Below are 16,428 nucleotides of genomic sequence, written 5' to 3'. Positions count from 1 at the left end.
GATGCAGTTTAATATAGACAAATGCAAAGTTCTAAATGTTGGACAGGACAATAACCATGCCACATATAAACTAAATAATGTAGATCTTAATATTACGGATTGCGAAAAAGATTTAGGAGTTCTGGTTAGCAGTAATCTGAAACCAAGACAACAGTGCATAAGTGTTCGCAATAAAGCTAATAGAATCCTTGGCTTCATATCAAGAAGCATAAATAATAGGAGTCCTCAGGTTGTTCTTCAACTCTATACATCCTTGGTTAGGCCTCATTTAGATTATGCTGCACAGTTTTGGTCACCGTATTACAGAATGGATATAAATTCTCTGGAAAATGTACAAAGGAGGATGACAAAGATGATCCCATGTATCAGAAACCTTCCCTATGAGGATAGACTAAGGGCCCTGAAACTGCACTCTCTAGAAAGACGTAGAATTAGGGGGGATATGATTGAGGTTTATAAGTGGAAGACAGGAATAAATAAAGGGGATGTAAATAGTGTGCTGATAATATCTAGCCTAGACAGGACTCGCAGCAATGGTTTTAAGTTGGAAAAATTCAGATTCAGGAGGGATATAGGAAAGTACTGGTTTGGTAATAGAGTTGTGGATGAGTGGAACAAACTCCCAAGTACCGTTATAGAGGCCAGAACGTTGTGTAGCTTTAAAAATAGGTTGGATAAATACATGAGTAGATGTGGGTGGGTGTGAGTTAGACCTGATAGCTTGTGCTAACGGGTCGGTTGCCGTGTTCCTCCCTTGAGTCAATGTGACCTGACCTGACTAGGTTGGGTGCATTGGCTTAAGCCGGTAGGGACTTGGACCTGCCTCGCATGGGCCAGTAGGCCTTCTGCAGTGTTCCTTCGTTCTTATGTTCTTATGTTCTTAAAACAGTGTTAAGCTCCAGGGAGACCTCAACAGATTGCCGTTGTGGTCAAAGAAGTGACTTATAGAGCTTAACCCATATATATGCAAGGTCGCGATTTGGAGAACGTGATGGCAGGCTAGACACAGTACTGCATGGGCGAAGAGAAGTTGCTGCAAATATCAGTGAGCAAGAAGGACCTGGGAGTAAATATAGCACTTAGCATATCGCCTAAATTACACATAAACTGTATAACGTTAGCAGCATATGCCAGATTAGCAAACCTCACTGTAGCATATAAAACAAGAACAAAGACTCCTGAGTCTTATATACGACAAGAGAGAGTGCAACGGACAAGTGTAGTAGTAGCAGCAGCAACACACACAGCAAGAGGCATTATTGTGCTTCCCCAGCGCTCGAGCTTAATGCCCAATGCTGGTGTGTGACTCCACAAGGATCCTGTAGTGCTTGCTGCCTTCGCACCTCCTGACATCGTCTGCTGCTATACAGCTGCCACACCCTTCGAGCCCAATGTGGACGTGGTTTGTGGCAGCCCACGGTGTCTAGCTTCTCCCTCCGGGCCCCGTGGGGGCGGGAAATAGGGTTAGGCCTTGGGACAGCTGGTCCCAGAAGACGAGGAGGTTCTTGTACCTCCTCCCATGGCAGATACTGGTCTGAGACACTCCCTCGACAGGGAGCCAAAGCTGGGCCACCTCTTGCAAAAGGCCCGGGCCGGGCGATTATACCGGCGAATCTACAACTGAACATTTATACGACATATATTAGGACAGTCATTGATTATGCGGTCTCAGCATAGACCCCACAGCTGGTCAAGCACAATGCAAGTACCAGAACTGAGAGGAATGCATTGTGAGGAAAGGTTGAAGGATCTGAATCTCACAGCCTTGGCATAGAGAAAAACAAAGGAAGACATGATTAGGTCATATAAAATCTTTAATCTTTATAGGACAGATAGGGAAACACTGTTTGAATTAAGAGGACCAGGATCAAGGGAACACAAAGGGAAAGGGTGAAGATTCAGATGAACTATAAGGATGTAAGGTGATATTTATTTAGTCTCAGGTTGGTTGAAAATTGGAATGACGTGGATGAGGCAGTAGTGGGGGAAGTTTTAAGAGTAGATATGATAGTATCTGAAGAGGTTAAATAGTTGAAGGCTGGGAAGGGTGTGTGGTTGATGCGGTCACTAGTAATCACTAGGCTGGAGTGGGTGTGTGGTTGTGGTCACTAGTAATCGCTAGGCAGGTGTGGGTGAATGGTTGTGGTCACTAGTGATCTCTAGGCTGGAGTGGGTGTGTGGTGTCGTGACTAGTGATCTCTAGGCTGCAGTGGGTGTGTGGTCGTGGTCACTAGTGATCTTTAGGCTGGAGTGGGTGTGTGGTTGTGGTCACTTGTGATCTCTAGGCTGGAGTGGGTGTGTGGTTGTGGTCACTAGTGATCTCTAGGCTGGAGTGGGTGTGTGGTTGTGGTCACTAGTGATCTCTAGGCTGGAGTGGGTGTGTGGTTGCGGTGACTAGTGATCTCTAGGCTGGAGTGGGTGTGTGGTTGTGGTCACTAGTGATCACTAGGCGGGGTTGAAGGCTGGAGTGGGTATGTGGTTGATGCTGTCACTAGTGATCACTAGGCTGGACAGGACATCCTTCTTACTACCACATGGTTGCCTGCAGTATTATGTTTAAAGTTTATCCACTACATGAAGGTCATAAAGGCCTCGAGTCACTTCCATACCACCAATCTAGAATACTTTAATCTCTTAAAATAGGAATTAAACTCTCAGTATTTATACACTGAGATATACACCACTCAGTGTATATACCCTATTTATTACATGTTGGGCCATTGTTAACGTATGTAAAATAATGTGCAGAAAGTGTAATTTGAAGAATATTAATATATATATAAGTATTGCTTCAAAAATACTGAATTATCCCATATCTCTGATCCCAGGGCAGGGAGAAAGGAGCAGGGACAGGGGGTAGGGACAGAGGACAGGAGGAAGGGACAGAGGACACGGGGCTGGAATATGGGGTGGGAACAAGGGGCAGAGATAGGGGACAGGGACAAGGGGCAGAGACAGGGGACAGGGACAAGGGACATAGACAGGGGACAGGGACAAGGGGCAGTGACAGGGGACAGGGACAAGGGGCAGTGACAGGGGACAGGGACAAGGGGCAGAGACAGGGGACAGGGACAGAGGGAAGGAACTTGTAATTGTTTTGTAAGTATATAATTGCTATACCACCACCAGACAAATTTAGGAGTGTGACTGTACTCCTGTATATTTGTGCATACATATTTTTCTTTACTAGGTTAGGCTAAGTTCGGTATGTTCGTCAGGAAACAGACAAGTGTTTCCAGACGCGGGTCTTAGTCATGTGATGACCAGCAGCTGGAGCTTTTGGTCATCTTATCGAGGTCTTTCGCTGGCATACCGGTCCACACCTTTAAAAATTGGGTATGATTACAACTACTGTCATGCTTGTGTTACCATCAACTGTGATACCTTGTTTGTGATACCATGAACTATGATACCTTACTTGTGTTAAGTTTATTTAGGTACAAGTGAACATAAACAGTTTATGTGTGACCATGGCGTAATAGCGCACAAAATGCGTGGTAAAGGAATAACAGGAAAAGTTGGAAGATGGATCTATATTTTCCTCACGAACAGAACACAAAGTCGTAGTCAACAGAGTAAAGTCTGAGGCGGCTACGGTGAAAAGCTCTGTTTCACAAGGCACAGTACTCGCTCCCATCTTGTTTCTCATCCTCATATCCGACATAGACAAGGATGTCAGCCACAGCACCGTGTCTTCCTTTGTAGATGACACCCGAATCTGCATGACAGCGTCTTCCATTGCAGACACTGCAAGGCTCCAGGCGGACATCAGCCAAATCTTTCAGTGGGCTGCAGAAAACAATTTGAAGTTCAACGATGAGAAGTTTCAATTACTCAGATATGGTAAACATGAGGAAATTAAAACTTCATCAGAGTACAAAACAAATTTCTTCCACAAAATAGAGCGAAAAACCAACGTCAAAGACCTGGGAGTGATCATGTCGGAGGATCTCACCTTCAAGGACCATAACATTGTATCAATCGCATCTGCTAGAAAAATGACAGGATGGATAATGAGAACCTTCAAAACTAGGGATGCCAAGCCCATGATGACACTCTTCAGGTCGCTTGTTCTATCTAGGCTGGAATATTGCTGCACACTAACACCACCTTTCAAGGCAGGTGAATTTGCTGACCTAGAAAATGTACAGAGAACTTTCACGGCATGCATAACGGAGATAAAACACCTCAATTACTGGGAGCGCTTGAAGTTCCTAAACCTGTATTCCCTGGAACGCAGGCGGGAGAGATACATGATTATATACACCTGGAAAATCCTAGACAATACAATAAGTGTCAGGGGCCCGAGACTGTTCAACTGCCTCCCAGCATACATAAGGGGGATTACCAACAGACCCCTGGCTGTCTTCAAGCAGGCACTGGACAAGCACCTAAAGTCGGTACCTGACCAGCCGGGCTGTGGCTCGTACACTGGATTTCGTGTAGCCAGCAGTAACAGCCTGGTTGATCAGGCTCTGATCCACCAGGAGGCCTGGTCACAGACCGGGCCGCGGGGGCGTTGACCCCCGGAACTCTCTCCAGGTAAACTCCAGGTTATCATACATAGCAGCATATGTGTAGATTACCTAGGATAATCCGAAAAAAAGCGAAGTGACTTATTTCCATTGGGATCCTTGTGATAAGTATTATTTATATTTTAAAAGTGATATACTATTTGCACTAACATTAAAGATAGGATCAGATCATAGTACATGTATGTTAGGTATGTAAGAAATCACTCTTCGTTTCTGTAGCCATCAACTGTGACACCCTGCCAGTGTTACCATCAACCGTGGTACCTTGCATGCACTACCATCAACTGTGACACCCTCCCTGTGTTACCATCAACCGTGGTACCTTGCATGCACAACCATCAACTGTGATACCCTGCATACCTTGCATGCACTACCATCAACTGTGATACCCTGCCTGTGTTACCATCAACCGTGGTACCTTGCATGCACTACCATCAACTGTGATACCCTGCCAGTGTTATCATCAACCGTGGTACCTTGCATGCACTACCATCAACTGTGATACCCTGCCTCTGTTACCATCAACCGTGGTACCTTGCATGCACTACCATCAACTGTGATACCCTGCCAGTGTTATCATCAACCGTGGTACCTTGCATGCAATACCATCACCTGTGATACCCTGCCAGTGTTACCAACAACCGTGGTACCTTGCATGCACTACCATCAACTGTGATACCCTGCCTGTGTTACCATCAACCGTGGTACATTGCATGCACTACCATCAACTGTGATACCCTGCCAGTGTTACCATCAACCGTGGTACCTTGCATGCACTACCATCAACTGTGATACCCTGCCAGTGTTACCATCAACCGTGGTACCTTGCATGCACTACCATCAACTGTGATACCCTGCCAGTGTTACCAACAACCGTGGTACCTTGCATGCACTACCATCAACTGTGATACCCTGCCTGTGTTACCATCAACCGTGGTACCTTGCATGCACTACCATCAACTGTGATACCCTGCCAGTGTTACCATCAACCGTGGTACCTTGCATGCACTACCATCAACTGTGATACCCTGCCAGTGTTACCATCAACCGTGGCACCTTGCATGCAATACCATCACCTGTGATACCCTGTCAGTGTTACCATCAACCGTGGTACCTTGCATGCAATACCATCACCTGTGATACCCTGCCTGTGTTACCATCAACCGTGGTACCTTGCATGCACAACCATCAACTGTGATACCCTGCCAGTGTTACCATCAACCGTGGTACCTTGCATGCACTACCATCAACTGTGATACCCTGCCAGTGTTACCATCAACCGTGGTACCTTGCATGCACTAACATCAACTGTGATACCCTGCCAGTGTTACCATCAACCGTGGTACCTTGCATGCACTACCATCAACTGTGATACCCTGCCTGTGTTACCATCAACCGTGGTACCTTGCATGCACTACCATCAACTGTGATACCCTGCCAGTGTTACCATCAACCGTGGTACCTTGCATGCACTACCATCAGCTGTGATACCCTGCCAGTGTTACCATCAACCGTGGTACCTTGCATGCACTACCATCAACTGTGATACCCTGCCAGTGTTACCATCAACCGTGGTACCTTGCATGCACTACCATCAACTGTGATACCCTGCCAGTGTTACCATCAACCGTGGTACCTTGCATGCACTACCATCAACTGTGATACCCTGCCAGTGTTACCATTAACCGTGGTACCTTGCATGCACTACCATCAACTGTGATACCCTGCCAGTGTTACCATCAACCGTGGTACCTTGCATGCACTACCATCAACTGTGATACCCTGCCAATGTTACCATCAACCGTGGTACCTTGCATGCACTACCATCAACTGTGATACCCTGCCAGTGTTACCATCAACCGTGGTACCTTGCATGCACTACCATCAACTGTGATACCCTGCCAGTGTTACCATCAACCGTGGTACCTTGCATGCACTACCATCAACTGTGATACCCTGCCAGTGTTACCATCAACCGTGGTACCTTGCATGCACTACCATCAACTGTGATACCCTGCCAGTGTTACCATCAACCGTGGTACCTTGCATGCACTAACATCAACTGTGATACAATGGCAAGCACCACCATGAATTATAACTTGCATGCACCACCGTAACTTAACAAAGCCTCACATTTCACAGCCTCGGGTGTAGTAGTAATAATAATCATAATAATAATAATACTGATACTGTGAGAAAGACACGAGGCTTGAAGCATCCATACCTGCAGCTATACTCATCTCATGGTACTGATGTGAAGACACACTAGGAGTGACAGCAGGGACCTAAGTTCACCTTCCAACAGTGACAATGTACAAGTGCTCTGGGAGGCGCTGCTGTGGGTTGCCAACCACGTTAAACGCAACTCTTGAAGCATCCTGCAACTCCCTGCCTATATTATTGTGTTGCTTCTCTTCGGTACATACTTATTATTATTATTATTATATCTCCAAACTTAATATATATAATATATATATATATATATATATATATATATATATATATATATATATATATATATATATATATATATATATATATATATATATATATTGTAGCATAGTTACAATATAAATTTAAGACTAATAAAAATATAGGATGAGAGGTGACATGACAATACCGTCATTTTTACACTACCGTGTGTAGGATAAGTCGTAACTCCAATAAACTAGTCGTTGTGAGCGGCAATGGTAAGAAAATATTGTGAATAGTGTCAACCTCACGAAGCTATGACGTCACTAATTAGGTGCCGTCAGAATAGGGTTAAACTACGAAGAAAATACTTTAGTGCCATTAATACAATTAAATATATAGTTTTTATGTTATGAACTAATGGTTCAGTGTTTATGAATATTTAAAATATCATCTTCTGTATAAAACTTGTCGAAATAAGAATATAAATGTGTATTATGGGAGAACTACTGGAAGCTGCGGGTGCCAACTGGGCGAGTCGGGTGAGTCAGAGGTAAGTACGGTATGTTTCTGACCGTATATACGTACAATACTGTACTCACCTATTTGTGGTTGCAGGGGTCGAGTCCTAGCTCCTGGCCCCGCCTCTTCACCGGTTGCTACTAGGCCCTCTCTCTCCCCGCTCCATGAGCTTTATCAAACCTCGTCTTAAAACTGTGTATGGTTCCTGCCTCCACTACGTCATTTTCTAGGCTATTCCACTGCCTTACAACTCTATGACTGAAGAAATACTTCCTACTATCTCTCTGACTCATTTGTGTCTTCAACTTCCAATTGTGGCCTCTTGTTTCTGTGTCCCCTCCCTGGAACATCCTGTCCTTGTCCACCTTGTCTATTCCACGCAGTATTTTATATGTCGTTATCATGTCTCCCCTGACCCTCCTGTCCTCCAGTGTCGTCAGGCCGATTTCCCTTAATCTTTCTTCATAGGACATTCCCCTTAGCTCTGGAACTAACCTTGTTGCAAACCTTTGTACTTTCTCTAGTTTCTTGACGTGCTTTATCAAGTGCGGGTTCCAAACAGGTGCTGCATACTCCAGTATGGGCCTGACATACACGGTGTACAGTGTCTTGAATGATTCCTTACTAAGGTGTCGGAATGCTGTTCTCAGGTTTGCCAGGCGCCCATATGCTGCAGCAGTTATCTGATTGATGTGTGCTTCCGGAGACATGCTCGGTGTTATACTCACCCCAAGATCTTTCTCCTTGAGTGATGTTTGCAGTCTTTGGCCACCTAGCCTATACTCTGTCTGTGGTCTTCTGTGCCCTTCCCCTACCTTCATGACTTTGCATTTGGCAGGATTAAATTCGAGAAGCCATTTGCTGGACCAGGTGTCCAGTCTGTCCAGGTCTCTTTGAAGTCCTGCCTGGTCCTGTATGGTCCTCCGTGTGTACGCTGCTCTTTTTAGACACAGTAGGTCAAACAGGCTAAACTGCCTTGAAAGAGATCTTTTTGAATATTTTATCTTAGATTAGATTTTGCCACCGAAGTGGCTAGTTTATTGTGCACCCCATATCCATCCTGTGGACGGTATCGCGAGAGCATATGGATACACAAAAGGCCTAGGAACTAGGCCCCAAAGAGTTAACAGGAATACATATGGATTTATATCTACATATCTATAGTTCACTTATCTGTTACAAGCAAATTTAGGAAATTTGCTTAGTATATCTGGTATCTTATTTTCATTAATAAGATATCTTGACATGTCACATAGGTTATTATACTGTCTGTCTCTGTATTCCTCAATAAGTGGACAATTAAGCACATAGTGTTCAAGAGAGTGACCATACGCCTGATCACATAATTTACATTTAGTTTGATCATCATCTGTGTGTCTCCCAAACTGCCAGAAGTACTTGTAACCAAGCCTAAGCCTGGCCACTACAACATCAGTCAGTCTGTTCACATTGCAAGTTGCTTCATAAACATACTTATCTACGTTCATGTTATCATAGTGGGTTATAGATCTACTCAGGCTTCTAACTGCATTCCTATAACAATCATTTTCATTATTTACTTCTCTCCTAATATTATTCCTAATGCTAGACACAGTTATACCAAAGTTATATTCTACATTCTCCTTCTGGGTACTCTTCTTGGCTGATAAATTAGACACATGTGCAACTCTTGGGTATCTTTATTGAGGAAACGTTTCGCCACACAGTGGCTTCATCAGTCCATACGTAGGAGAAACTTGAAGAACAGGAGGAGAATGAGGTAATCAGTCCCTCAACCTTGAGTCGATGTGTTCAGTCCATCAATCTTGAATAGAATACGGCATATGAGCGGAGAAGCAGCTTATAAACCGTATGGCAGGAGAGGTGCAGCAGTCATAGGTGGTGTCACATTTGTTCAATGTGGAAGTAGGTCGTGCCCAAGAATTAGGCAAGCGAAGAATTCCTAAGTATTAAGATCCCAAGAAGTTGTAGTGTCTGATAGGTTTGTAGATGAATGGTTCAGAGAACCGACATGTTGATAAATTAGACACATGTGGAACTCTTGGGTTGCACATGTTGCACAGAGTTGCAAGGTTGAGGGACTGATTACCTCATTCTCCTCCTGTTCTTCAAGTTTCTCCTACGTATGGACTGATGAAGCCACTGTGTGGCGAAACGTTTCCTCGATAAAGATACCCAAGAGTTACACATGTGTCTAATTTATCAACATGTCGGTTCTCTGAACCATTCATCTACAAACTCTTCTTGGCTAACATATCAACTTTATCATGAAGGAGTAATCCAATGTGTGATGGGATCCATAGCAATTGTACATTAATTCCTTTGTCCCTAATTTTTGAGTATCTATACCTGGCTTCCCCAATGAGCATGTTGTTGGAGTCATTATATGAGTCAAGAGCCTTCAATGATGACATAGAATCAGTAATGATGACAGAGTCAAGCTCAGTGTCATAGGTTAGCTTTAGCGCCATTAGGATTGCAAACAATTCAGTTTGCAGTGTAGACGCCCAGTTGTTAATTCTTATGCCTAACTCAACAAATTTATTATCGTTCTTAACTAGGGAGGTGGCAACAAGAGCAGATGCAGCCCTGCCAGAACACTCCTGTTTAGATCCATCAGTGTATATAACTTGTGATAACTTATTACTACCAGCTAGGTGAGAAATTTCTTCTTGAGCAGTTGCTCTAACAAGAGATTTAAGGAAGGGATTACTAGCAATGAGCTTCTTGGGAGGGACTTGTAGGTATGTGATATTAAATGAACACATCTTCCATGGAGGGGTGAAATGCTCTTGTTGCCTACAGTGATACAGTTCATGCAGGTTATAAAACTTAATGCAATTGCACGTTTTCACAATCCATTTAGATCTGTGTGTATTTACCTCTAGACACTTGGTAAGATTCACTGTGACAGTGTCTGGTTCGTTTCTCAACATTCTAATACCGAGTACAGTGTTAATTTCAACAATCCTATCACTGATACTAGAAATACCAAGCTCCTTCCTCATGTTAAGAACTTTTGTAGATCTGGGACAGCCAAGAATAATCCTGAGAGCTTCATTTTGCATTAACTCCAAGGGTCGGAGAGAACTTTCTCTAGCTAATATCAACATGGGAGCAGCATAATCAATTAAGGACCTAACATAGGCTATGTACATCATTCTCACGATTCTCACATTAGCACCATAGTTGGGATTGTAGCCAGCAACAGCTTTGAGAGCATTTAGCCTAGCTTTACATTTCTTGTTTAGTTGTGGTATAGTGGATTTGTTAAAGGGTACATCTACACCAAGATATCTGTAAGTTTTAACGTAGCTAATGATTTTACCCTGCAAATAGATGGGTGGGGGGTGTCGTTTGCTTGTTAATATCTTTGTTTTAGAGGAAGATATTATGAGGCCTAGTCGATTACAAATTGCTTGAACTTCATTAAGAATGGTATTCATCTTCTTATGCCCTGTTGTATGGATCATGGTATCATCAGCATAGCTTATAGCTATATGTTTAGGTGAGGCAGGTAGAGCATTTAGGAGAGCATTAATCAGAATATTAAATAGCATGGGACTAAGAACTCCTCCCTGCGGTGTACCTAAAGACATTTCTTTAGAATCACTTCTGAAACCTTGGTAAAGGACAGAGGATACTCTATTTGACAGGTATCCTATTATCCAGCAGAGTAAGCTACCACCAATATTCATTTTGGCTAGTTCATGTAGTATAACGGTTCTGTTCGCAATATCAAATGCAGATTTTAGATCAAGAAAAGTGGTAAAACTAGTAGAGGTGTGTGCAGTGAGAAAGGTGGAAATACAGTTCTGCACACTTTTACCTTTCATGAGCCCATAGAGGTAGGGGGAAAGTTGATGTCTGATTCTGTAGTACAGTCTGTTAAGCATCATTCTTTCAAAAGTTTTACAAAGACAACTAGTTAAGGAGATCGGCCTAAATGTATCAGGCTGTTGGAGCTTAGGGATAGGCACAATGAGACTATTGGTCCAGGAAGTAGGAAGAACGCCCTCAATGTAACTGAGATTATACAGTGCCAACAAAGGGTTATCAGGCACGTGCCTTAGAGTTCTGAGAATATCATAGGTTATACCATCCTCTCCAGGAGCAGTTGATCGACCTTTGGTTAATGCATTATCTAATTCATACTCGGTAAAGAGGCAATCACTCTCATCAATATTTTGGCTCATAAAATTAATCAGTTTCAACATTTCTTCAGAAGTACTCTCTAATTTTTTTCTAATATGAGATGGAAGGCTTTCATGCCTGGATGTTTTGGACCAGTCATTTATGAGGTCATTTGCTTTTTCAAGAGGAAAGGGATGAGCAACATTGCCAGTCTTTTTCCTGGTTATTTTATTTATACCTTTCCAAGCCAAACTCAAAGGGGTGGACCTATTTAATCCACTAACAAACTGTTCCCATTCCTGTTGCCTAAGTTCTTCCTTTCTATTCCTTGCATTTGTTAGTGCAGCTTGGAACGTTCTGAGCAGGTCTGGGGTTCTACATTCACGGTATGCTTTACCAATCCTCCTAGCTGCATGTGTTAGATTGCGCAGCTGTGGATCATTATAGTTTTTACATTGGTTTTTATTGTTATTTATAGTGGAGGGTCTTTGTTTCCTATTCCTTCCCACTTGATCTGTGAGAACACTCTCAATAGTGGTAATTAAATCATCATTAAATTTTTGTGTGCCAATGGGCTCGTAATTCTTATACCATTGATCCAAGTGGTTAATAAAGTTGTATTTTATCTTATACTTGTTATTTACCTGAAACCGGTTTCGGATTGTCGGAGTCACCATAGGGTGGCCCGTGGCCTGGTAGGCAACATTCTTGATTCATACATTGAGTGTCCTTGGTTCGATCCCCGGCGAGGGTGCACACACTGGTCGTGTTTCTTTACACCAGTTGTCACGTTCATCTAGCAAGCAAGTAGATACCTGGGTGTTAGTCGACAGGTGTGGGTCGCATCCTGGGGACAAGACTGATGACTAATAGAAATAAGACAGTAGACCACGGGCATCCTACTCCAAAAACTTGACCATTATGGTATAATAGGCCATGAGCTTGCATATTTCAAATCTTACCTTACTAATAGGTATCAGTATGTCACCATTAAAGACACAGCATCATCAACACGGCCACTTGATGCTGGAGTTCCGCAGGGAAGTGTCCTTGGACCCCTGCTCTTCCCCATTTACATCAATGATCTTCCATACGTATCCCAACACCTGAAACCCATTCTCTTTGCTGACGACACGACTTATGTCATCTCTCACCCTAATCTTGCCACCCTCAACACCATTGTTAATGAGGAGCTGCTCAAAATATCAGCTTGGATGACAGCCAATAAGCTTGCACTTAACACTGACAAAACTTACTATATTATGTTACCTCGACAACAACCTGAATTTCAGCACCCATATCCAACACATATCAAAAAAAGTATCCAAAACAATTGGGATCCTCTCCAAGATACGATACTACGTGCCGCAAAATGCCCTTCTCACACTATACCATTCACTCATTTATCCATACCTCACCTATGCTATTTGTGCTTGGGGATCAACTGCAGCAACACACCTAAAGCCAATAATAACTCAACAAAAAGCCGCAGTAAGAATAATCACTAAATCCCATCCCTGGCAACACCCCCCCCCCACTCTTCATAGATCTAAACTTACTCCCTGTTCACAACATCCACACTTACTACTGTGCAATCTACATATACAGGACCTTAAATTCCAATATTAACCTTGACCTAAAATGCTTTCTTGATAGTTGTGACAGGACCCACAAGCATAACACCAGACACAAACATCTCTACGATATTCCCCGTGTCCGCCTAAACCTTTACAAAAACTCAGTGTATGTCAAAGGCCCTAAAATCTGGAACACCCTACCTGAAAACTCTAGAACAGCAGATACATACATCACCTTCAAAACTACTGTTAGAAAACATCTTATCTCCCTGATACACCCCGTCAACTAACTACATAAAAACCACCACATTTACACTCACTTACCCATTTGACTATAAACACAGAAATACGTAACCTAATCTTAAAATAATGATTCCAAGCTAGTTATAAGTTTTCCTGTGATACTCCAATAAAGAAACTATGTATTGTGCCAAAACAAAAACATTCACATTGCTAAACTCACAAACTAGTATTTGTCACTTAGTATTTAGTCAACTTACCCCACAATTTGTTATAATTTAGGGTTAAGAATTAATCTAAGTTTGACCGAAATGCCTAGCCATACTAGGTGTTCTAGTGGCTCCATCTGTAATTATTTTACTACATGTAAACCACACAATAACCAAAATCTGTAAACCCTGCATTGTAATCCTTATAGAGAATAAACTTTGATTTGATTTGATTCGATGACGTACTGCCTTTCTTGGGTTATCCTGGGTGGCTAACCCTCCGGGGTTAAAAGTCCGAAAAAATCTTACCTTATCTTAACAGTTACAACCAAGGGTAATGTCAGAGAATCTCACTTTCAAAGACCATAAAAAATGTTTCTGTCACATCTGCTACGAAAATGAAAGGATGGATAATGAGAACTGGCTGTCTTCAAGAAGGCGCCGGACGGGCACCTGAAGTCAGTACCTGACCATCCGGGCTGTAGTTCATACGTCGGTTTGCTTGCGACAAGCAGTAACAACCTGGTTGATCAGGCCTTGATCCACCGCGAGGCCTGGTCACAGACTGGGCCGCGGGGGCGTTGACCCTTTTCAGGTATACTCCAGGTACCATCTTAAGTCTAAAACCGTAAGTGAGTGCCATAAGTCTAGCATCGTAAATCTAGTGTAATAAGTCTAACGTTGTGTCACGAATCTAACGCAAAATCTTCTGGCATAAGTGTTCTAGGTCTAACATTGTAAGTTTAATTTTGTAAGTCGAACGTCGTAAATCTAATGTCATAAATGTTATAAATCCAATGTCATAAGTATGAAGCTACAAGTGTCATTAGTCCAACATCACAAATCTAATGTCGTGAGTGTTGTAATTCTAACGTCATACGTTTAGCGTCGCAAGTTTTTCTACGTCGAGTGTGGTGTGTGTGTGTGCGTGCGTTCGTGCGTGTGTGTGTGTGTGTGTACTCACTCACCTATTTGTACTCACCTATTTGTGGTTGCAGGGGTCGAGTCTTAGCTCCTGGCCCCGCCTCTTCACCGGTTGCTACTGGGCCCTCTCTCTCCCCGCTCCATGAGCTTTATCAAACCTCGTCTTAAAACTGTGTATGGTTCCTGCCTCCACTACGTCATTTTCTAGGCTATTCCACTGCCTTACAACTCTATGACTGAAGAAATACTTCCTAATATCTCTCTGACTCATTTGTGTCTTCAACTTCCAATTGTGGCCTCTTGTTTCTGTGTCCCCTCCCTGGAACATCCTGTCTTTGTCCACCTTGTCTATTCCACGCAGTATTTTATATGTCGTTATCATGTCTCCCCTGACCCTCCTGTCCTCCAGTGTGGTCAGGCCGATTTCCCTTAATCTTTCCTCATAGGACATTCCCCTTAGCTCTGGAACTAACCTTGTCGCAAACCTTTGTACTTTCTCTAGTTTCTTGACGTGCTTTATCAAGTGCGGGTTCCAAACAGGTGCTGCATACTCCAGTATGGGCCTGACATACACGGTGTACAGTGTCTTGAACGATTCCTTACTAAGGTATCGGAATGCTGTTCTCAGGTTTGCCAGGCGCCCATATGCTGCAGCAGTTATCTGGTTGATGTGTGCTTCCGGAGACATGCTCGGTGTTATACTCACCCCAAGATCTTTCTCCTTGAGTGAGGTTTGCAGTCTTTGGCCACCTAGCCTATACTCTGTCTGTGGTCTTCTGTGCCCTTCCCCTATCTTCATGACTTTGCATTTGGCAGGATTAAATTCGAGAAGCCATTTGCTGGACCAGGTGTCCAGTCTGTCCAGGTCTCTTTGAAGTCTTGCCTGGTCCTCATCAGATTTAATTCTCCTCATTAACTTCACATCATCTGCAAACAGGGACACTTCTGAGTCTAACCCTTCCATCATGTCGTTCACATATACCAAAAATAGCACTGGTCCTAGGACCGACCCCTGTGGGACCCCGCTCGTCACAGGTGCCCACTGTGATACATCATTACGTACCATGACTCGTTGTTGTCTCCCTGTCAGGTATTCTCTGATCCATTGCAGTGCCCTTCCTGTTATATGCGCCTGATGCTCTAGCTTCTGCACTAATCTCTTGTGAGGAACTGTGTCAAAGGCCTTCTTGCAGTCCAAGAAGATGCAATCACCCCACCCCTCTCTCTCGTGTCTTACTTCTGTTATTTTATCATAAAACTCCAGAAGGTTTGTGACACAGGATTTGCCTTCCATGAATCCGTGCTGGTTGGCATTTATACTCTTGTTCCGTTCCAGGTGCTCCACCACTCTCCTCCTGATAATCTTCTCCATAATTTTGCATACTATACACGTCAATGACACAGGTCTATAGTTTAGTGCCTCTTTTCTGTCTCCTTTTTTAAAAATGGGAACTACATTTGCCGTCTTCCATACCTCAGGTAGTTGCCCAGTTTCCAGGGACGTGTTGAAGATTGTGGTAAGTGGCACGCACAACATATCTGCTCCCTCTCTAAGGACCCACGGGGAGATGTTGTCCGGTCCCATTGCCTTTGAGGTATCGATGTCCCTTAGCAGTTTCTTCACCTCCTCCTCATCTGTATGTATGTCGTCCAACACTTGTTGGTGTATTCCTTGCTGGTGTCCCCATCTGGTCTGTCCCCCCAGAGTCCTTCCTGACTCTACTGTAAATACTTCCTTAAATCTCGTGTTGAGCTCCTCACATACCTCTTGATCGTTTCTTGTGAGTTCTCCACCTTCTTTCCTCAGCCTTATCACCTGGTCCTTGACTGTTGTCTTCCTCCTAATGTGGCTATACAGCAGTTTCGGGTCAGATT

At 43.4% G+C, this 16,428-nt stretch overlaps 1 protein-coding gene across 1 annotated transcript in view; it reads right to left on the bottom strand.

Moving 5' to 3' along the window:
- Nucleotides 1–6,888, bottom strand: part of LOC128689755 (uncharacterized) — a 30,156-nt gene extending 23,268 nt beyond the window's left edge. Inside the window, exon 1 of the mRNA XM_070087531.1 lies at nt 6,760–6,888. Coding sequence (XP_069943632.1) covers nt 6,760–6,775 — 16 coding nt within the window. The 5' untranslated portion in view covers nt 6,776–6,888. The remainder of the gene's footprint in view (nt 1–6,759) is intronic.
- Nucleotides 6,889–16,428: the final 9,540 nt, after the last annotated feature.

Source organism: Cherax quadricarinatus, chromosome 22 (genome assembly GCF_038502225.1).
Source record: "Cherax quadricarinatus isolate ZL_2023a chromosome 22, ASM3850222v1, whole genome shotgun sequence".
In the NCBI taxonomy this organism is placed as follows: domain Eukaryota; kingdom Metazoa; phylum Arthropoda; class Malacostraca; order Decapoda; family Parastacidae; genus Cherax; species Cherax quadricarinatus.
This window is presented reverse-complemented; position numbering and strand designations above follow the sequence as displayed.